At 31.1% G+C, this 24,492-nt stretch overlaps 2 protein-coding genes across 2 annotated transcripts; one reads left to right on the forward strand and one right to left on the reverse strand.

Moving 5' to 3' along the window:
• Nucleotides 1-5: 5 nt before the first annotated feature.
• LOC140056911 (transmembrane protein 218-like) lies at nt 6-3,926 on the reverse strand. The gene is made up of 4 exons (XM_072102434.1): nt 3,850-3,926; nt 1,254-1,414; nt 866-965; nt 6-430 (listed from the first exon to the last, which is right to left on the reverse strand). The coding sequence occupies exons 2-4, from the start codon at nt 1,352-1,354 to the stop codon at nt 290-292; spliced, it is 342 nt and encodes a 113-aa protein (XP_071958535.1). The 5' UTR covers nt 1,355-1,414; nt 3,850-3,926; the 3' UTR covers nt 6-289.
• A 784-nt stretch (nt 3,927-4,710) lies between these two features.
• LOC140057123 (homeobox protein PKNOX2-like) lies at nt 4,711-24,016 on the forward strand. The gene is made up of 9 exons (XM_072102666.1): nt 4,711-4,839; nt 13,276-13,469; nt 16,507-16,678; nt 17,381-17,590; nt 18,514-18,654; nt 19,143-19,535; nt 20,074-20,150; nt 20,359-20,543; nt 20,836-24,016. Exons 2-9 carry the CDS (start codon nt 13,276-13,278, stop codon nt 21,027-21,029), a joined length of 1,566 nt encoding a protein of 521 aa, XP_071958767.1. The 5' UTR covers nt 4,711-4,839; the 3' UTR covers nt 21,030-24,016.
• The last annotated feature ends 476 nt before the right edge of the window (nt 24,017-24,492 follow it).

Here is a 24,492-nt window from a genome sequence, read left to right on the forward strand (position 1 = left end):
GTAGTGTGAATTTATTTATTTACACATTAAAAATATTTACATTTAGTGGCTGAAATGTTGGAGATTCAACTACAGTAATTGGATTTTGCATACAATTGCTATCAGAACTAAGCTCTGTCTTGACTACCAAACTAGTTTAACAAAAAACTGTGATGTGCCCAAATATGGTAGTGATATATCATGTTGTCATGTCCATATTATATGGGCACACCACGTTTTTTTGCACATAAAGTTTAATATTGTGGACAGAGCTTTAGTTGTCAATTGTTCATTTGATATAAAATCTTGCTTAAAACCTTCTAGTCTTTAGAGGCTTCGCAAGAATTCTCTCAGTCCAGTGTAGTGAGAACATGATACCAAGACATGCTAATGCAAAAATACCCATGATGCACTGGAGAACCAAACGCCCCCAGAAATTCTGGTCAGTTACCTGAAGAAAAAAATGAAAAGTATAATTGTTACATTTTTAACTTACTCAAGTAATTTACAGTGATCACTCCACACGCAAAAATTCAACAAATAGAAAGTTGTTGTTGTTTCAAAGCGTCAGCAACGGACATCGCTCAAGAACTTTATTTTTTATTTATTCGGTATAAAATAAATCACAACAATCCCAGCGGGCAAACCTGTGATTTACAAACATAAGACAAAAAAGAACACAACAAAATAGCAAGTAAGCAATCTTAATTACATATGAACGAGAGAAAAAAAAAAAAATTAAAAATACACTGTTAAATATATGTTTAAAGCAACGGAAATGGCTATCGGCACGGTCAACCGTGTGTGTGATTTATTATAGTGTATCGGCACAGTTGGCTATGGATTACGGTTCCACTGCTCGGGTCAATTGATGGTCTTTATTTACCTTTATTTCTTCTGGTTCCGGTATAGCTGGCAGTTTTGGCCATAAAATAAGTGTGACTGTTAAAAAGGCTGCTAAAATGAATATCCCTGCTGCTGCATTTCTGAAACAATATATATAAATATTTATAAAATAGGAATTAAAATTACATTTCCGAACCATTAAACAGATTTCAAATCGATTAAAAAAAATAGATGTTTGTATCTTGTTTTTAGTATATAATATTTAGTCAGATATTATCGGATTTTGGTAAAAAAATGAATCAGTAGGCCTGCAGGCATCCGGATGTTTCTTGGGTGTTTTGAAGCTGGTAGGAAGGCCGGGTGGTGGAAGAATTTCAACCCACCTCTGCCCAACACAATTACATGGATGAAACATGCTTTGTACTTACTGCAAGGATGTTCTTGCACATAGGATGCATGAAAATATGGCTAAGGCCCATACAAATGCAAGGATAAACAGGCCGACACCAACACCCAATATTAAAGCCATATTATCAGCTACCCAATATAGCCTAGGCTAGGCTATTGGAGTCATATTCACACAGGTAATCTGAAACCAAACAAATTTAAATATTAAACAGTTTTTTTATTTATATTTGTTTTTATTTACACACCAAAGAAACAAAACAAAGTAATTAATGATGCATGCAATATCATAATAAATATATTTTTTAATTTTAGGCCTAGTTAGGGCCTAGAAGTTTTCTTTAAAAAATATAGCTATACTACTTACTAGCGGATTACGGTCGAAGCGGCCGCCAACTAAAGCGGCCGCTAGTTCAATAACGGTAATCTGTATGGAACGCTGTGTGCGCTTTGATTGTCGTTGTTTTGTAATCTTTGATTGTCATTGTTTCGACAGGTTTTCTTTACCTCGGACGTAAATAACAATCTACATTATTATGTAATTTATTCTCTTTTTTTACAGATTGAATGTGATACGCGTACGTTCTTTTAAACGAAAGGGCGAATCGATGATTACTTATTTTAACTGTTCTAAATGATATACATGTTTAATAAAGTCTATAAAATACATTGTGGTGTTTATATTGTATATTAATATAATATAATAATAAGCCAATTATTAAGAATTATATATAAATAAACCAATCAATAAAGTATATCAAAATATATAAATATATTAATAATTAAAAATATTTGTTATTGTATATTAATTAATTAGTAAAGTAACTATAGTAGTGATCGCAATCATAATTTAATTACAATAACATGATGACAGCAATTTATTTAATATCCTACACTATTTTATTAGGCCTACTTCTTTATTTAAATATTGATCAATTGAAAATGAGTTTTAAATACTAAAATAAGATGAAAGTGTCTGTTTGATACGGTAATTAATTACGCGAATTTCTGCTAATAACTCGACTGACAGCCAGCAATAGTGCTGCGGCACATTAGGTGCGCGTCCCATGTTGCTTTATTAAAAACACAAACAATGTATTACAATGGAATAACACTTAAATGTATAACAACACACCCTATTACTAATAATAAAAACCAAGATTCGATAGTACAGTATGTAAATAAGATATAAATATTCGGCAATACCGTACGTAAATTATTATTATTGCAATACTGTATAAAGATTCGATAGTATGTAAACAAGATATAAATATTCGGCAATACCGTACGTAACTTATTAATGCAATACTGTATAAAGATTCGATAGTATGTAAACAAGATATAAATATTCGGCAATACCGTACGTAAATTATTATTTAATGCAATACTGTATAAAGATTCGATTAAGTCTGTAAATGAGATATCAAGATTCGGCAATACCATACGTAAATTATTAATGCAATACTGTATAAAGATTCAATAGTATGTAAACTATATATAAAGATTCGGCAATACCGTACGTAAATTATTAATACAATACTGTATAAAGATTCGATAGTTAAATGTAAATGAGATATAAATATTCGGCAATACCGTACGTAAATTATTATTGCAATACTGTATAAAATTCGATAGTTAAATGTAAATGAGATATAAATATTCGGCAATACCGTACGTAAATTATTATTGCAATACTGTATAAAATTCGATAGTTAAATGTAAATGAGATATAAATATTCGGCAATACCCGTACGTAAATTATTATTTAATGCAATACTGTACATGTATAAAGATTCGATAGTATGTAAATGAGATATAAAGATTCGGAAATACCGTACGTAAATTATTATTATTGCAATACTGTATAAGGATTCAATAGTATATAAAAGAGATATAAAGATTCGGCAATACCGTATACGTAAATTATTATTGCAATACTGTATAAGGATTCAATAGTATGTAAACGAGATATAAAGGTTCGGCAAAATATATTTCGATATATGTATTAGTTAATAGTAAATACAAATAAAATATACATTGATTTATCGGCAGGCAAACTTAATTATTATAGAAATATAAAGATTTGATAGTACATGAGTTGGCTTATATTTATTTAACTCAACTCGCCATAGGCCATGACGTCAACAATCAAAGATTAAAGCGCACATGGCGTTCCATACAAATGACGATATTAAACTGGCGGCCGCTTTGGTTGGCGGCCGCTTCGACCATACTCCCTTACTAGCCTAGCTAGGCCTAAGTAACTTAACAGTAGTAGGCCTATTTTATATCCCTGCTGCTGCAGGTCAGGGTGATTCCTAAAGATGTGGGTCCTATATAATTACCAAACTAAAGCTAGGCCTGCCTATTATTTTATGGCTTACTACCGCTTCGGCTTGTAGTTGCTGTCATCTAGTGCCAAAAAAAGGCCACTCACTGCACATGTAGAAGGCCTAGCCTAGCTAGGCCTAGGCTAGGGCCTAGCTAAGCTAACTCAAAAAAGGCTAGCTAAACCTACACTAAATGTATGCTTAAGGCGCAACTAAAAAGATTGATAAATAACCAATAGGCTAGTATAAATACAAAATAAAGCTAGGCCTATTAGTATAGTAGACGTACTATTTTTATGATTGTAAATAAGCGAAATTTCCGGATTCAATGTTTATTGTTGCCAACTTTTTGTTTCTATATTGAAGAGCGCCCTCTATTTGTAAATTTTGTTTTTATATATCATTAGAAACAGATATGTTAATTTATACGTAGGCCTAGCCATGGATTTCTAATTCTTTAATCCATGGCCTAGCCTACACATGATGGGTTAGCGCATACCTATTTAATCTATATAGGCCTATATAAACAAATATGGAATTTTGTATTTATTGTTGTATATGTACTATTTTGTAATTTCCATGATTCTTTATAAATAAATAAATAATACATGTAGTAACTATAGGTATTACCTTAACTTAATTTTTTGGTTCTAAAATAATAATTCTTAAAAATAGAAAAAAAAATGTATTATTGACTTGTTTATATTTTAATTAGCGAAACAGGGAGAAATTAAGTTTTTAAACGGTAACCACATTATTGATCAATCTATGATGATTTTATAGGACTACTAGTAGGCCTACTAGTAATGATTTGATAACAATTTTTATTCTTTCTCAAATTACAATTTTTATTCGGTCTCCAATTCCAATTAATTTTTTCTCAAATTATTTTTTTTATGCCAAATGACAAATCTAACCATCTACTTTAAGTTGGCCTGTGCTTACCACAAGTGTAATACTTAGCCTACACAAACTAACTACAGTGTTACTCTATTATAATAATGATTAGGTTTTATGTGGTAATTAATATGACGGAAAGATCATCTTATCTTTTGTCTTTTTAAGTTTCCCACGATAAAAACAATAGTAATTATAGTGAGTTTTGTCTCTTCCCGCCAAGACTTAAAGAGAAAGCCACGCCTCGAACTTTAATTATTCAAATATTGGTCATGCATTATTCATAATGCACGTGATGAATGCCAATCAGCCGTCGGCGTTGTTGTAAAGAGCTGTCGGATAGCGCTAACCGTTGCGTTGACGGGAGAGTGACACACGAAAGGTACGTCAGTCATTTTTCATTTTCCGCCATCAATTTTATATTTAGTACAATTAGAAATGCCTTTACATAGGCTTAGGTTTGTGTGTTAACCTATTAGAGTGTTTAATAATTCATTTATTTTCATATGCACATGAAATATCGTCGGTTTTGTCGAGTATCGCGCAGAATATTCTGTTTCAGATAGCTTGTCCGACATGTTTGTAATCGATTCCCTTTGTGTGTGTTGGTTGATGGACGCTGTTAGTGAAGCGTTCACAAGGCATTTAGGGAGGGGTTCACTAATCATATAGACAGCTGTATTCCCCTTGATTTATCATCTTAAGTGTGGCTCAAGTTAAGCGACAAGCTAAGCCTAAGTTGGTAGTCGCAGTACAATCATTTAATCTAATATCATTCATTTTCATGTGTTATTTTAACATGATTCAGTATAACAATAACATACAAATCAAGAAGGTTGATTTGCTCAGCTTGCCCTCCGCTCTCCGTTCGTTCATTCATGACCTTTTCGTCTATCTAGGCTAGGCCTAGCGGTATCATCATACATAGGCCTAGGCTAGGCCCTAGCTTAAGAAATAAAAAGCTGCATAGCCTATCAAAAATATCGGTGATCGACCAAGGCCTAGACATGTTTGAGTTTTATTATATATAAAACATGACGTATACTATGCTAGGCCTATTAACAAAAAATACCGTTTTTAGTTTAAAAATTTTTTTACTGCAGGTACGGTTTTGCGGTATATTGTCTATTGAATTTATTACTAATACTAGGCTGTAGTTCTTTTTTTTAAAATACAATACTGTTTAAATAAAAATTACTAATTAATACTGTGCTGGTGGTTTTTGCTACATTTTGAATTGCATTTTGGTTGGTGTATGAAATTATTTATTGTTTTTGAGTTGTCCTTACCAAAATAGACAGGAAACATACAATTAAAATAAAAATTCTAGGAACATCAAAAAGGACATCAAGGTTGTTGTAGTGCTAATTGGTAATTAAGATAACCATTAAAATTTCCATTTGATATCCACACAGTTCTAAAAAGGTAAATATAGTTTTACCATGGAGGTATTCTTTTTTATACCTCCATGGTTTTACTGTGTTACTACTTTGTATAAATGGAGGTATGCATTAGAAGTTATGTGTTCAAACTGAATAATTAATTTTAAAACTTTTTGATATATTGATTTTTGACAAATTATTAATATGTTGGCGCTTCCCATTATAGTTTTCACACTCAGTGATTTGTTACTATGGGTATTACTGTACTTTTTGTATGGAGAGAACCTTATTTTTCTATCATTTCATTCTCCCAAAACAGCATGTAGTTAAGCCAAGTAAGCATTGTCTTAAATGTGACAATATTGCTGGTAGTGAACACCAATTAAGGGAAAATCTTCACTAAAAAAAATATCCTCTCAATAGAGATTAACTGTTAAAAGATATTTTTCCACTATAGTTCATGTGAATGTGAAGAAGTGTCCCTTGAGTAGAGGCCCAGGGTATCCCAAAGGAGCACTGGAGGTGTTCTACTATATTTGTGTTAGAACACCTTTGGCTGCTGTACACAACCATAATTAATTTTAAATTTCTCCAGAAGGTTAAAGAATTTACTGTACACCACATTGTTTACTTAAACTTTAGATCAAATAAACAATGTTTGCTGTCTAATTGTTCTCACATCCTGTGAGTGTACCTATTTCACTCTTGGTTGTTTGTCTTGTGTTTCCTACCAGCACTTCTTTGTTCATCTTTATAAACAGGCAGTTGTTAGTATTTTTTACTATAATTGTAATTTAACTCTTCCCTGCTACCTGTTTTAACCATCATGAGAAAAGAAAACATTCCCTAGTTTTTTTTTAGATCTAATTTAATTCATTTATGTAAAAATAAATACTATGATAATATGGTCCTCTTGCTATAACTTTTTCGTCTTTGAACGGTTAAAAATTTTAAAAATAAGTGAATTCTAATAATTGTAGTGGCCCGCTATAAATCCCAACATGCATTGCGTGCGGATTTATATTTTAGTTTTTCTTTTGTGATTCACCTACATTTGATCGCTCATGAAGGCCAAAAATTGAAGAACTGGTTTCCCCCAATACGGATTCTGGCAAAAACAAAAAGACAATTAATGCATCAACTAGACAATGTCGGGCTAGGCCTATAGCTAGCGTATGATGTTCGTACGTTACTGTTGTTTACCAGCTAGATCTACAAAACTAAGCCTAGCTAGGCCTAAAGACCATACATGAGAGGACATTCACCGTGAGCTACTTAGGAAGCCCCTGGTAGAATACCCCTAGTTTGTAGTATACCCCTGGTATGGGATGGGAGCAAAATTACAAAATGGCCTATTAAAAGTCTGATTTTATTATTTTTAGTATTTTTTGGAGGTGGAGGTGCATTACACTTTTAAATTTATACAGTAGTAGATACAATACTCACACTTTGTTTTAAATTTTGTTATGATACTCTGTACAGTGTACAGAATAAAAAACTTGAACCAGTCATTGTTATTTCCTCTATGGTTTGAAGATACTGTACTGTACCCTTAGCATTTTTTAGTGCAAAATGTGTCAAATGCAGTAGGCCTACTATTACTACTATACTAATGCAGCTGGCTAATTTAAACAGCCTTGCTTCAATGCAAAACAATTCTATGGATCTGAACATTCTAGTGTAATAAACATGTCAAATGTAACACACAACAAACTAGGCTAGGCCCACAATTCATTTAACCTTGCACCATTAGTACAGTACTGTAGTTACTAGTGCAGTTTGGGCTTTAGAATGCAAACAAAATCAATTTGAGAACACAATTAAAACCTTTGTTAACATTTCTCAAATTACCAAAATGTTTTTATAATTGATTTTGATGAAATATGACGCTTGTTAGTATCGAATAACATTTGTATTATTTGTGAAGTACACTACATTACAATTCGACTCATTAAATTCCGAAAGCTCTTGCACTCTGTGTCAATTTACACACCTGATTAAATTCTAAATGGACTGCAGGAACTACTGTGTAGGTGAACTATTGGCAAAGGACCCTAAAATCTAGATTGACCTTACATTTATCCCTCAATATAGATCCTAAATGGCTAAAGCAAAAAGACTTAAGCTGCAAGAGAATTGACAAAACTGACGCTTGTGATTTGTCAGTTGGGGACAAAAATGTTATGAAATTTAAAAACCTGCAGTAATGTTTGTGAGCCAGGCCTGGAATATAATAAATGACTTGAAAGTACTGTACACAAACAACGTGTCTGTTTTGGATTGGGGCGTGCCCATCTGAGGACGTGGTTGATAGGTCAGTTGATTTTAGTGAAGGGATGCTAATCCAGAAAGATACATTCATAAACTAAAAACACCAACCTGTTGGTTTGTGTGTATTAAGATTACAAAATATTTTCCAGTCGCCTTGAACAAATAAAAATTGTTAATGCCATTTTAATGTCGCATTTACAGTATTAATTTTGACCAAATATTGGATTAGGAGAACAAAATATTACCTAAAATCTGTAATTTAAGTAAAAAAAATAATCAAATTGTTGACCTTTTTTCCTATGGAAAGGATGAATAATGTTATTAAAACTGCAAAGTGGCCTATTAAATCTGATTTAATTAATATATTTGGGAACAATAACATTAATCAACATAAAATAGAAAAACCAAGCAGAGCTACCATTATCTTTGAGGTGGTCATGAAAAACAAACATATATAGCTCTGTTCTAGATTGGAAACAAAATATGAACTGAACAATGTAAGACAGTCTAGTTATTGATAGAGGAAAAAGTACTTGTAACATGCAGTAGCCTATAACTTGATTACTGCATGGCTGAGGAAACTGAAATAAAGAGTTTGACAGCCTGCCAATCATTGTTATGATGCTTGACAGGTTATAATTATGCGAGTGCTTATTACCTTGAATGAATACATAAATATAAATAATAGTATTGTAACTATTAACTTAACTTGTTTCCTAGAGTAATTGTGGCATGAATGGTTAGGATAAAATAATTTAGAGGTAGTTTTTAGAAATTAAAATGTGTGCAACAGGCTGAAAAATGTTGAAATGAATGGTTTATTTGGCTCTAATTACCATGCTTCAACTGAACATTAGATATCAGCTCATTCAGAAAAGAATACCAACATGATGGAACTGTTTTGCATGGAAAAAAACCTTGTTGTCAATCATCGTTTATTATCTCAGTAACAGCTTGAGTGACAGGGATAGTGTTCAAAGTTTAGATGTCCAGTAGTGTGGTACTTGTACAGTGTTTGTATTGTCTTATCACAGTATCAGGGGGTATGCTCTCTAGAGAGGCCGGACACCTCTGGTGTACTGTTGGTGTAGGTTTTGAATGCCAACAAAATATAATATACCTTTATTTGTTTATTAAAATGTACAGTTAAGCAAGATATTCCTATATATAGTATAAATCATCAATGACAACTTATTGTTATGTCACACAGTAGCTTTCTGTTATGTCCTACAATACTTACTTCATTAACACTTTCACCGCCAGGCATTCAATAAAGGAAGTACCCCTCACCGCCAGCCATTTTAGATAAATTTACCTGTTTTTCAAAGCTCATAGCAAAGGTGTTTGTAATCAGAATAACATGCAATATACACTCAAATAATGAGATAGAAATAAACTTTCCAATGGCACAAACACTTTATTGAAATAAAACTGTAATACCACATAATTGTACAAAGAACTTGGCTCACTTTTAGCACTTTAGGCTCAATCGGAGAACAAAGCAGAGATAATGAGGTTTTTAGCCTGGCTGCACTGTCTGTCAGTGTCACGTTTCTCAACCTATTCTACAAACTAGCCTAGGCTAGGCTAGCTAAATTATCTCCAATTATTTATTACATTTTATAAACCAGATTTAGGTACAAATATACCTTCATCATCTGGGGATAATAAATACTCATTTTCAGAGTCAGAGTCGGCAAATATTTCTGCAATTGCTTCGTCTGCAGTAAAGCACATTATGTTGTTGGATACGGATAGGACGCGATGTAGGCCAGCTGGGTCAATGGCACTAGGGGTTAATAAAGTATCAAAATATTTACAGTCCAGATCGATTTGGATGTTGAAATTTCTCCATGCGGTCCATATATACCTGATCTAACAAATTGTGCAATAAAAAGTCAAAGACGAAAATTTCTGTCTTTGGCGGTCTGGCGCTAGGCATCGAAAGACGGAGATTTCCGTCTTTGGCGGTGAAAGTGTTAACATTGCCTAGCCTACCAGTTAAAATTTGGCTATTATTACTATTAGCTAAAATGATTGAGTACAGATTATTGGGAAGGTACAGTATACTGAATGAATTATTCAGCATAATTAAATTAATAATTGCCTAAAGAATGTACTTAATTACTAGACTGTGCACTAACCTATTATATAGTTTTTAATTTAGTTCCTATAATTTATACTAAAACAGTTAGTAGTACAGTGTAGTAGTAAGTACAGACTTACTAAACCCGAATACTGTACTTTTAAGACTGTACATACATACATACTGTACCTGTTCTTTAAATTACAAACTAACAATATGTTATTGTTAATTGATAATCATGCCTTAATATAACTATATTAAATAATACTATTGTACCGATACATAGGCCGTTAAACTAAATTACATTTTTATTTTTAATAATTTTAGAATATTGTTAGCTTTTTTTGTAATACACCTCACATTCTGCTGTACAACAATATATCTATTGTTTTAGACTTTTTTTACTATGAGGTGTTTTTGTCACTTTTCATAATGTCTTAGTTCTATACACACCTTGGAGTTACCTGAACACTCTTTTGTTTATTATAAAATGACAATACATTACAATTAGCTTTTTTGAAATCATATAAAATATTGTCAATCTCTACTGTTTATCATAGCTTCAGAAGAAGGTAACAGATAAACTTGTTGCTGATTTCATATCTACAGTTAGATACATTCAGTACAGCTTACTTACTGTAGCACCTCTACAATTAATTAGTTGTAATTTTAGAGCTTTAAGTAGGTATCCCAATGAAAGCGCACAGAGGGGTATCACTTTTGAAATATTGACGAAATTCGAAAAAGTAGTATGACTTTGATGTTAAATAAATCGTATTCAATCTTAATTAATACTTACAAAATTTATATTGTTTGAAAGTACTATGTATAAGTGTGTTTAGAATTAAAATTAATGAATTAGTTGCCGAGAAAATGCGATTTTAAAACGGTTCTAAAATCCTGGCGAGCCGATTTCCGCGCGTTGAAAACCTCATCGGAAAATCCCCATCAGTTTTCAAAACACGATCGCACGATTACCATTGAACCTAGCGGATTAATTTTTGTTGTATGTTATCAGGCTTTAAATGAGCTTTAATTTGATACGAAAATCGTCTTCTATAAATAGGTTTTTCGTAACGAAAAGTCAATTTTTGTGACAAAAATCCAATTTTGAATCACCGTTTATGGAAAAATATTATGGATTTTGGTATTAAATTATAGCTAAATCTACATTGAAATCGATAAAACATAGTTTACAAACGTATTGTGCATGGTAATTGTGCGAACTACAATTTAAAATGGTGCATGAGGAGTAAATCCCATTCAGAATTTTAAAGATCCAACCATTATAATCCGGTGAATATTGTAGTGAGTAAAATATTGTACTCTAAAATACGCGCGTGTTTGTTGTGGTGTTTTCCGTTAAATACATTAATGCACCCTATCAGCGAATGGTACGTTCCATATTTTGAACACGTTGTTTAGTTTTCCTCGCTCGAGAGTTCGGCCGGCTCGACGCGAGATGTGTGACAACAGCGATGTCGGAGATTGACATGTCCTTTTCCGTCGTAGAATATCTGTTTTTAGACATTAATTTAACAACTTAAAATTGGTGTAATGTGTGGAAGATTTATTATGCAAGTATACAATGCAAATGCGTTAGGTTGAAATGTACCAAAGAAATTTATTGAGCTAATTTACCAACGTTACATTTGACTCCGTATACGGCGGTCGAAAGTCATTAACTGCGACCGAAATACTTTGACGGGAGCTACTGCTGATCGCGAGTAAGCCGTTACTTGGCCTAAACTTTAGCTCCGTATTTCAATTTAATAACGTACTTGCAGTTAGAAATGCGAAAAGAAACCATTTTTATAATGTTATATATACTATTCAGGTAAACAATTAATTTTGTTAATTACCATTGATTATTTTAAATGAGTTTATTTTGGCCTATTGTGTGTTTGCCTAAGAACATATCTTAGCCCGGCTTAGATTTGGTGTCATAATCATACGGGCCTAAAATCTTGTTTTACGTATTCAAAAGTTATATATAATAGTATTTATGATTGCAATTATGAATATAAAGTATATTAAAATAATATAATAATCATACTTACCAAAAATTAGTGTGAAAGAAAGGAAACAGTACACACAGTTTTTAACATACTTTTTCATTTTTTGTTGATAATTTTAAATTTCACCATTAAAAAAATATTTTTGTTTCATATTACACATATCTCTGAATTTCAACTATATTTATTAATGAAATATAAACTACATTCTAACAAGTACAAAAAAAAATTAAGTGAATTAGTACAGTATTTCAAAAGTTACAGATCATTGAAAAATTGCTGTTTTTTCATTTTTTAGGGAAATCCAGCAAAAATGAGTGCAAAATGCTTTCCGACCAAATTTGCGGGCCAATAATTCTAAAAATAGGTTTCGTTGAGGCTCCAAAAAAAATATAGTTGTACAACTCTGTGATATCTATAGGTTTAAAAAAATTCAAAACTTTTAACTGATTATTGTAAAAGTTACAACCTTGTAAAAATGCTTCCAATTTTAACTGCAAAAAACACCATTTTTATGCAAAAAATCTTATTTTTTTTACTACTTTAAATAACCATAACTTTAGAACGGGTAATCGGATTTTAATCATTTAAATTGCACAATGCTAATTACATTAAGTTCTTTATGGTTAACTGAAAGAAAAAGTAAAAAAATTAATCTGAATTTTTTCATTGGGATACCTACTTTAAGTAAAAATTTGTTTGAATTGTGATTGCTAAAATGCTTTTCCAGGTAAAACTTATAATTTTTTTTTATATTTCTTTAAAGCTAAACTTGTTTAATTACGTTTCTTCTTTTCTTTCAAGTTCAATCACTCATTATTTAATTTTAAGTTTTTTTTATCAACTCCTTGTTTTGAAACTTTCCGTGAATCAACTGAGCACTCAATATTATATGACAAGGTCCAACCTGTATCACTCTCTTTGTATAGCTTTTTACAAACATTTTTTTTTACTTTTTAAACGGTAACTGTCAGTATATACAGAAATTGATTTCAGAGCAAAATTGATTCGGTAAATAGAAAATTCAGCTTCTGTAAATAGTTATTATTTGTTTTCTTTTTCAGATGACACACACAACTCAGTCGCCAGATATGTTTGCGACAGCCATGGTCCAGCAGCCTGTCGATACCGCTGAGGCAGTAGCGACACAGCAGGCTACCACTGCAGCACCTCAACAAACCTCAAGCCAGGCCTCATCTGCTCCTGCTGGCATTATTGTTGATAGTCAAATGGAAAGTGATAAACGATCAGTTAAAAGGTAAAACACTCATCAATAAAAAACAATATTTTAAAGTTAATTAATTCTATTTTTTGGGCGGGGGGTGTAAATTTACAAATGCTTGAAAGAATTTTACTAGTTTTATATGTTAATTGTTAATTCAAAACTAAAAAAAAACAAAAAACAAAAAAACAAACATTAAAAGATCCACTGTATGCACTGAATGAATATAAATTTAAAATGTAAACACCATGTCCTTGGCTGACCATAATTGAAGACATTATTCACCAGTTGGCAGTTGATATCAAGAAATTATTGTGTAAAGCAGCTCTTGTGCAGAAGTCTGTAGAACCAGTTGCTTGATCATTCAGACAACTTCAAAAAAATGTTTGATTGTGGAATCCAGTACTTATTGACATCAAGATGTGATATTGTGTAAATAATAATTTATGTTGCAAGAATATCTGTATGTGGCCTGCTGGTTTACTTTTGCAAGGATGCCTTTGTTTTTCTTGAAGTTGAATCATGGAGCTATAGCTCCATGGTTGAATAGTGAAGATTTTGTGACTCATCTTTCTGCAAAGTGTTTACTTTTACCAAGATTAATTAATTTCAAGATTAAGTTGAAATTTGTTAATTTGAAAAAAAAAAAGATAAATTTCAAGAGCGAGCTGTCCTGATTTATTGAAGATACTAAGTTACTTGGATTTTTTCAAGAAAATGCAACAAGTTTACTTGTGTTCTTTTTTTCAATGTTTATTGAAATTACATTGGGTCTACGTACTTCAATCAAGATACTTACAAGATTTAAATTGTTGTTAAATCCTTTAAAATCGTAAGTTCAGAATTATGTTGACGCACAAATTATTCTACCAAAAAGTTACTTTCACTTACATTTTGTGCAGTTTATACCCAAATTATATGTACTCTCAGTTATTAAAAAACCTGTCTTCAAGTTCAAGAAACTATGCGGGTACGACACATACTTTGTTGCCACAATAAACATTTGAACTTTACTACAAAGAAGTTGAATTTGTTAAAACTATTTCATTTGTTGTTATTTAGAAGAATTAATTACTAACAAATTATTGTTAATATAACTATTTATGAATCAATTTAAAAATGTTGAATATGTTCAGTAAAAAAAACTATTTAATTATATTACGGTAAGACAATAGCTCTAAAAACACCAGAGAACAACAAAAATTTGTTTAATACACACTTTGCAAACATTTATATTATCAAATAATTAATTATTTTATAACTTACACTTACAGTATTTAAAATTTACATATTTCAATAACAAATTTCATTTAATTTACAAATTATACTAATTTGTGATTGAAACAAAATGATTACAATACAACAGGGATATTTGCCAATTATTGTATTGTAGCCTTTTATGTAACCATGGAGGTTATTTTTTCCTCCATGATATAACCTATTTTTATTTAAGGGTTTTGATATAAATGTATTGAACATTACGTGTTCAAAATTTATTTTAAATTTGATTAAAAATGTATTGTTACATACATGAATTTACTTCAAAAACTCCATTTTCATTAAAATAAAGCATCAAATCCACTCCTATTAAATCGTTACCTAAAAATATATTATTTCCAACGTACTACAATCTGTACAGTAAATAAATATAAATTCAACGTTTAACTTATTCCGCTACACTAAAAAATGCATTTGGAATGTATTTTTTTACATTATACAGTATGTTAATTGTTAAAATATAGTAGTACAGTACTACTATACTGTTTCCTTATTTTTATCCTAATAAGTATTTAGTAGTTCTAACTTGATTCTCAGAAAAAGCCATGGGTGAACCAGACAATGAACAAAGAATCTATTGTGTAAAACATGAACAACGAGAGGTGTTAAAAACGCCTTTTTTTCACAAAAACGTCTACTGGGAGTCTTATCTTATGAATCAATATTCTTATTCTTTTATTTGGCATATAAGTACAAATAACAAACAGCAAGACATGAACAAAACAAAACCCAGATATCTTCCCCCGGATAAACCCAAAAGTTTTATGATAATTTCTTATGTTCAAGGGTCAAAAGATATCTGTGAAATTTATGTTTTAATTAATCTTGAGCTTATTACAAATTAAAATCATAATACGTTTTTAATACTTGCAGTATGCTTGCTAAAATATAAATCATATTTAAGAGAACGTTGGATCCTAATGGTTTGTATTGCATGAAGCATGCCAGGGAATATTTTGTACAATTACCTTACAAATAAGTCATTACTGATATTAATTAGTAATTTAAAACACATCACTACAACACACAAAACACATCCTTTTCTTCTTGTGTACTACTAACTAGTACATAAAAATAAAATATGAATTAACAAGTTATTGCCATCTCTATTCATATAATCTAACAATTATTAGCCCTATTGGGTATTATTAAACCATATTGCCACAGTTTTCTGTACAGTTTAGTATGCCTAATATACTTAACTATGAAATACTGAATATAATAATAGATCTGTTACTGCAAAGAGGCTGTTTATATTGTTATTCTATGAAAGCATAGTTCCTTGTTCTTTTGAATTGCATGACTATTGAATAACATTCAATCTACATACAGTATTAAACATAAATATTATTCTATTTGTATGACAGTATCACTTTATAAATGGTCTCTGAAACAACAAAGCGACTATCTAAATGATCAAAAGTGCCATTTATATTGCCCTCCTGCAAAAAAAATATATATATTTTTTTATTATGCAATTTAATATCGCATAATAATAGTTAATCGCTTTGACCACAAACAAAAAATAAGCTATATTGATTTTTGGTTAAATTTAACCATTTATTTAGCTTTTTATAAGTGAAATAATAGTTTTCCTGTTTTTTGTTACAAAAGTAAATAATTTTAATATAAAAAATCAAATGCAAAATGGCATATTCAAAGTCTAATTTTATTAATCTTAAATTTGTTATGTTTTTTTAGGGACAGTACATTTAGAAATTTGCAATTATTATATTATAAGTATTGTTAATTAGCAGCAAAATTATTTAATTTGTTTTTAATTTGTGTTTTGCAGGCATCCATTATTCCCCTTGATGTCTTTGTTATTTGAGAAGTGTGAGCAGGCTACCCAGAGTCCTGACCCACCCACATCCGCCAGCTTTGATGTAGATATTGAAGAGTTTGTAAACAGACAAGAACAAGCCGGCCGAGCATTCTTCAGCGAAGATTCTGAGGTTGATAACCTGGTAAGTTGCTTCCTCCAGCTTTGGCCTAGGCTTTTGAGCCACTTGCACTCCAAAAACGCCCCCTTGAGGAGTGGTTTTGAACTTATACACACCAAGATACTTGTTAACACTGTGCAGTAGATCAATTATTCAAAATTGTCTCGTTTTAAACTTATGTATTCTAAAGTACTGTGTAATATAATGGAAGAACTAGACATGAACCCTTTTTGATGTTTTCTCTACAGTCTAATGTACACTAATTATTGTAGTTATAGTGTTATAATCCGTAGTAAATAGTGTCAAGTATGACACTTCAATAACCAATAGCTATGTAGCTAGAGTAGTGTAACATTTAACATTATCCAAAGCATTTCAGTTTGTTATTAAAAACATGATTTTTTTCAAATAGTGCTATTTTGTAAAATATAACAATTGTGCACAGATGTTGTCTTTAGTCTGGTGACCATAATGTCAGGGTTCTCACCACGCTAGTTAGCCCTGTCTGACACTCAGACTTGCACTCAGAATTTATGAGTGGCACTCCTAATATTGCATTGTAATATTACCCTTGAATTTGTTCCATTAAGTAAGTAAACGTTATATTAATACCACATCATCTTTAACATTTTACATGTTGTCATGAGCAGCATATTATAGATTGTTTTAGAGTTTTTGTATTTCTGTTAATATTATTTGTATTGAATTTGATTGTTTTTAATTTAGATGGTAAAAGCAATTCAGGTTTTACGGATTCACTTATTGGAATTAGAAAAGGTTAACGAACTGTGTAAAGATTTCTGTCATCGGTACATCACATGTTTAAAAGGAAAGATGGCCAGTGACAACCTACTAAGGTCGGAAAACTCACCTAATTTTCTAAACGATTCTGATAGAGATATGTTGTCATCACCACCAGCTGGAAGCCAAAATCAAGTATGTATTTTGTTTCTTTTACTAATACATCTCTGCAACTCTTATATATATCCTGTGTAATGTTAATTTTCTGTTACATATTCCTATTATATGATTGAAAAAAGTTTGATAGAAGTTTCCATAAGAACAATACAATCTGAATTTATGTAACCATATGTGTTGGTTTATTCAGAGATGATGTAGCGATAGGTTTAAAGGGTAAATTTAAATATAATATTATTTTCTGTTGTTACATATTCCTATTAATTTGTATGATTGAGAAAAGCCGGATAGAAGTTTCCATAAGAACAATAAAATCTGAATTTATGTAACCATATGTGTTGGTTTATTCAGAGATGATGTAGCGATAGGTTTAAAGGGTAAATTTAAATATAATATTATTTTCTGTTACATATTCCTATTAATTTGTATGATTGAGAAAAGCCGGATAGAAGTTTCCATAAGAACAATAAAATCTAAATCTGAATTTATGTAACCATATGTGTTGGTTTATTCAGAGATGATGTAGCGATAGCTTTAAAGGGTAAATTTAAATATAATATTATTTCCTGTTACATATTCCTATTAATTTGTATGATTGAGAAAAGACGGATAGAAGTTTCCATAAGAACAATAAAATCTAAATCTGAATTTATGTAACCATATGTGTTGGTTTATTCAGAGATGATGTAGCGATAGGTTTAAAGGGTAAATTTAAATATAATATTATTTTCTGTTTTATATTCCTATTAATTTGTATGATTGAGAAAAGACTGATAGAAGTTTCCATAAGAACAATAAAATCTAAATCTGAATTTATGTAACCATATGGGTGAGTTTATTCAGAGATGATGTAGCGATAGCTTTAAAGGGTAAATTGAAATTGCAGATAAAAACTTTTATAATATATTCTGTCTTAAAAATATTATTTATTTTTTCTGAAGGGTCCATCGTCACAGCATCTTTTACCACACCACCAGCAGCAACAACAGCAGCAACAACAACAGCAGCCATTATTTACCAATGGCCCAAGCAACAGTGGGGCTATAATACTACAACAACCCACACAGACATCTCATCAACAGGTAAGATCAATGTCTTCATTCCCCCTTGAATGGAGTTAATATGGCGCTAGGTATATTAGATTTCACTTAAGTGTATTTAAGAATTTTTATTAAGTGGTATTCACCTAGATAAAAAAATGTAAGACTTTTAAGGGGGTTTTACTTAAACATGAATAGTAAACATGGACACTGTTGTCTCTATACTGTTCAGTCATGCATTTATTTATTTATTTTAAATTATTTTTCATAAAAGTATAGTATTGTTGGTTGGAATTCTTAGTAAATCTATTCATAATATGGTAACATAATAAGTTGAAACGGCTGGTGATAGATTTTCAATCACAAAAAGGAAAACAGGGACAGATTAAGTTTAATGTCTTCAAATTCTTGCAACTTGGGGATCACATGACTAGAGAGTACACCACTTATTTCTATTTTTGTTATTGCAAGCTGTTGTAACAAATTACATATGGTTACTATTCCATGTTTTCTTTCTAACTCTCCTATAGGTTCAACAGCCACAAGTTCAAGCACTTCTCAACCATGCAGGTCAGGTCGTTTACACTCCAGTGATTCCACAGGGAGTAATGACATCACAAGGAATAGTGACACAGGCTCTTCCAGGAACTGTACAAATACAAGCCACCCAACCACAAGCCTTGAACCAACACCAACCAATTGTACCAATCATCCATGGCTCAACGCCAATCTCGCAAATTGGAATTCCTCCAACCGGAATCCAACAAGGAATGAACCAAATACCAATATCACAAGCGAATCAAATGGCGTTAGGGCTGACGGATCCGTACGACGATATTATGAACCGTAAGAAAAATAAACGAGGAGTATTACCGAAACATGCAACTAATGTCATGAGGTCATGGCTTTTCCAACACATAGTAGTAAGTATAGACAAATAAGTTTAAGTATTTTTAAATTTGTATAGTGCCCTCTCTTGTAAATTCTCCGTATATTTATCACTTTTCTGAAATGCGACCTCAATTTATAAAACTCTAGTATATAGAAAATGTATAACTAGTTAAAACTCATACAATGATCCCATGTATCAAAAGGTGTACACATCGTTAAATAAAGTAAATGACCTCTGGCCAGCTATAGAATTTAAACCAAACATTGTGCCACATCACGCTTAATGATACAAAGTTGAGTACACATTAATACACAAGCCACACAGCAAATTAAAGGTTTGTTTATTAACAATCCATGTTCATTTACACAGGTCAAGGAACTGCACTTATATTCTGTGTTTTATTAATGCCTGCATTATCTTTGAACCATGTTCATTAATATTTGGTACATCAAAGTTTATTGGTTTAATTTTGAATGTTGAGGTCAAGTGTCATACTGTGACAATATGAGTGTTGTAACATTGTTTTTATTGAAATATTTAATTATAATACATTTTTTTTTGTGTTTCAGCATCCTTATCCAACAGAAGATGAAAAAAGGCAAATAGCACAACAAACAAATTTAACATTACTTCAAGTTAACAATTGGTAAGAACAGATTTTTATCTTTTTAATTTCCCCTAAAAATAAGTTTTTTGTTTCTGCAGTTACGTATGAGTACCGTTTTAATGTAGAAGTTTATGTTTATTAATTTTCTGCGATTATGTTTTTCATACGTAGTTTGTGTTTAGTACAAGTTTAGACCTTTCTTAATAGGAATATAACTAATACTTATCTTACATTTTATTGTTTTCAGGTTCATTAATGCAAGGCGGAGAATATTACAACCAATGTTAGACGCTAGTAACCCAGAAGCAGCTAAAGTTAAGAAGAATAAAACACAAAGTCGTCCATCTAGTCAAAGATTCTGGCCCGAGTCATTAGCGAACTTCGGACAGGTGCGAGTAGGCTCAGAAGCACAGCAAACCAACACAACGAGTAGTGAGTATTTTTGCCTCAATTAAGCCCTCCAAATCAAATTAGCAAAGTCTTTTTTTTGCTCAAAGAACTTTAAAACTTGGTAACCGATTCATTATATTTGTTTGACATAGACATTCACCATTGAATCGTAGACCGAAAAAAAAATGTAACGCTTGGCTGTTGTATATGATGTCAGAACCGTGATACTCTATGGGAACAGCACATTAATTACTATTAAAACTTGTTGGAGTTACCTCTCTAGTTAATTGAGAACATCTTTGATTAATCAAACTTCTTACTTTCTTATCCTCAGGTGATGTTGTAACGTCAGCAGCCATTAGTTCAGGAGCAGCAGAAGCTATGGAGTCAATGCAGGGAGAAGGAATGTCACCAAGAAGGTCGCCCTCAATAGATAACATGGTTGCAAATGGAAAAACGAACAGACAAAGCAGTTGCGTCTCTGATATGTCATCAGATGACCTGGGTCTTCATGATGACTTGGAGTAACACATGACCATTGACGATTTAAAAGTGAACAATCAAAGGATGAGTATATATTATACTCATGATGTCATCAGTGGTGGGTGCTACATTGCGCTGTAATGATGAAATAGTTCAGCCCCTGGTGAAGAATAAATGGATGGATAATGTCATTGTCTGGCTGAAGCAGCCTGCAAATCAGATAACCAGATATGATGTTGATTATTTTTACCTGCCTGGAGATGATAAACCTGATAACATAAATTCCATCACATTCATTAACATAAATTTGATAACATCGTTTAATTTACCATTCAGTACATTTAATGGTATATAAACAATATCAAATTTAATTTTGTATTACAATTGTTTGTATAGAATGTGAAAAATTACTGCAAATAAAATGCAGTCAAGAAAAATTCCGAAAGAATTAGTAAGCGATTAATCATTCCATTTTTAAAGGATATCTTTAAAATGATATTTTACGTCTTGTTTTAAACAAACAATTTTAAACAATAGATCATAAGTGAAAACTTTAGGTACCACATAAAATTGGTATTTTAGTTTGAAGGTAAGAGATCTATCATTTGCATAGTGTAACTATTTTTCTAACAATATTTTATTATTTTTACTACTGTACACAATTGTTACAATAATTTCAACTAAAATTCGGCCTGCTGAATATTTAAAAAAAAAATAGAATTATGGTCTTTAAAAAGTTACCGAATTTTAGGTTTTAGAATCTAGTTTTTGAGACAATAAATGCTTGCAATAAATGTCGAACCAAGGTGTATGTCATGAAAACTTGGGGCCAAAAAAAAAATGTAACTTTGATTGAAATCATTGCTTTGCTTAAGTCAGTTTTCAAGTCCATTCCATGCGATATAAAATAATTTTTTTGATAAAGCTTTAGCTTTTCACTTAACAATATACAGTCAACTCTCCTAATACCGGACTCTCCCAAAACCGGAATTCACGAAAAACCGGACTTTTTTGGAGGGCCCAATTTGTCCCTATTCTAAATGTACTGTAATTTATTATGAAAACCGGAATACCCAATTCCGGAATCCGGACAAATTATGAAGTACAAAACACGAAAATTAGCGTCTGAAAACCGGACGGACAGTTAAAAAACTCCAAATATTTACGAAAACAACGTAACATCGTCGTCGCTGACTCGGATTCAATACATTCACAATATACAAAAGCTTTTATATTAAAGCTTAATATTAATAAAGTAGGCCTAGGCCTATCAGTATTTATTTAATTAAAACTAGCTTGACACAATCATAGCCTAGGCCTTCCCTACGCTAGACCGCACCGGGCAGCATTCCGACCGGTGATTCAAAGCATTTTCAGTGACAACGTGATGACTTTAAAAATATGTTTTCAGGAAACCGGATTTTCGAAAAACCGGAAAATATATGCCCGCCCAAGGGTGTCCGGTATTGGGAGAGTTGACTGTACTGACTTAAGCAAAAATTTATAAATAACAGCTCTGTGGCTATTTTCACCATTTAAACTTAGGCTAAGGGAAACACTTAAAATTAATCTCAAAATGAATACAATTTGAGTGAAATACTTAATATTTAAGTGAAGTATCTTACTAAAGTGTAATTGGTGAATATGTCAATAAATAATATATTTCAAATGGAATTTAATTTTATTTAATTTCATAATGGCTTATTATGATCAATGGATTAGTAGAAGTAAAATATCATGAGGCGATATTATGTCATTTTTATCATGTGCAAATATATTATACTAACTTGTAAATTTTTAGGATTTTTTAAATAAAAAAAAAAACAAAAATAATTATCTTAATCATCTGAACTGACTTCTCGGATGTATTTTTTGTTCGTATCTCTTAAAATTATTTATGTTAATTAAAAATATAATGTATTCATATTAGTCTACTTAATTTTTAGAATTTCCAATAGTTAAAGATATATTGTTCCCCTAAAAACATGAAAAGTGAAGATTAATAAAATAAAAAGACTGTTACTAGGCCATTTTGCAGTAAAAAATAATGACTATTTTTTGGGCTATGAATTACATATTTTCAAGTAAAACAATCTTTGATCCAATTTGTTGTCAAAATGAATAACTATTATGTGAATGATATAAAACATTAGAAAAACATTTTTTCAGGGGGACAATATATCTAAAACCTTTTTCTTATTAGTTGGTCAAAATGATATTGAATTGGATAGACAGTAGAATCCATTTTTTTAAACATAAAATGTATAAAGGGTTAAAAATCATGATACAGTATTTATTAAATAGCAATGTTTTAAACCATGTTGCATGTTAGCATATTATATTGGTAGCAGTGAATTGTATATTTTAATGAAATCAAAGCTCTATATAACATGTTTTCTTATGAATATGAATTCACACTACATTTGATTTGATAGTCAAAGAAAGAATTGTGGCCACGGTTGGAGTTCTATTCTGAGCCAAATTAGATTTTTTTGTGAATCACCATTCTGAGCAAAAATTAGATTTTTTTGTGAATCTCGTAAATAATGTTATGTAATGTTTTCTTAAAATGGTATACTATACTAGTTATTAAAGTAAATGAATTAAATATGTTGAGTAAAGTTAACTCTCCTAATGCCAAATGCCATTGCCTTAACATAATTTTTATAGTATTAAGGTTAGTATCAGGAGTAGTGCTAGGGGCACGCCTCGCCTCCCCTTTTAACAGCTAAAATGAAATTATGACCTTTTTTATATATATTTTTGACGGACTACTAATATTAGTGCTCCCTGGATCTCCACATGGTAACGTAATTTTGACATGTTTTCCTAAAGACTTTGGCATGTTTGGACCTCTGAAAAAAGATTGTCCATTATTAGAAGAGTTGACTATAATATGAGTGCATAGCAAAACATGTAGCCTTTGGACATGAATTGTGACCCATGTATAGATTATTCATACTTTATTTTTTAATGTACTGGAATGCTTTTAATATTTTATTTGAAACAAATTCATATTTTGTATGAAAATTCCAAAGAAAATAAATATCTGATATATAGATATTGAACTATAAGTTGGTCTAGTAAATTTGTTAAAAATGTATTGTCCCTTTGACTAATTCCAAAAAAAATATTTAAAAAAAGATTTCGAAAAAAAGTGGGTAATTTTGAAGTATCGTAATAGTTATTAACTTCCACCAAAAATTAGTCCAAAAAAAAATCATTTAACTGATATACAGACACTTTTTTTTAATAACTTTGACTTCCAGTCAAAGTTTTCAATCTAAACATATCTTATAATGCAACGCCCTTGTTTGGCTACTCTGTATACATAATCATAAAACTTTCTCGCGCTCTGTGTGAGAACACCTTCTCAACCGTGACGAGTTGTAAACAATCCTAATTAGCATCATGCATAATGCAAACTCGTGGTTTGAAATCTTTGTTTACTTTTGCTCGTGACGATTTTCCATACAAAATGTAATCAAATTAATTTACCTGTTAATTA

This window comes from Antedon mediterranea, chromosome 8 (genome assembly GCF_964355755.1).
Source record: "Antedon mediterranea chromosome 8, ecAntMedi1.1, whole genome shotgun sequence".
Lineage (NCBI taxonomy): Eukaryota > Metazoa > Echinodermata > Crinoidea > Comatulida > Antedonidae > Antedon > Antedon mediterranea.

Excerpts from the sequence above, each read along its gene's own strand:
- LOC140057123 (XM_072102666.1), top strand. The coding sequence starts at position 13,276 with ATGACACACACAACTCAGTCGCCAGATATGTTTGCGACAGCCATGGTC. Across the intron at positions 13,470-16,506 it reads GATAAACGATCAGTTAAAAG|GCATCCATTATTCCCCTTGA; the intron begins GTAAAACACTCA and ends TGTGTTTTGCAG. Across the intron at positions 18,655-19,142 it reads CACAGACATCTCATCAACAG|GTTCAACAGCCACAAGTTCA; the intron begins GTAAGATCAATG and ends ACTCTCCTATAG.
- LOC140056911 (XM_072102434.1), bottom strand. The coding sequence starts at position 1,354 with ATGGCTTTAATATTGGGTGTTGGTGTCGGCCTGTTTATCCTTGCATTT. Across the intron at positions 966-1,253 it reads TGTGCAAGAACATCCTTGCA|AAATGCAGCAGCAGGGATAT; the intron begins GTAAGTACAAAG and ends ATATTGTTTCAG. Across the intron at positions 431-865 it reads CGGAACCAGAAGAAATAAAG|GTAACTGACCAGAATTTCTG; the intron begins GTAAATAAAGAC and ends TTTTTTCTTCAG.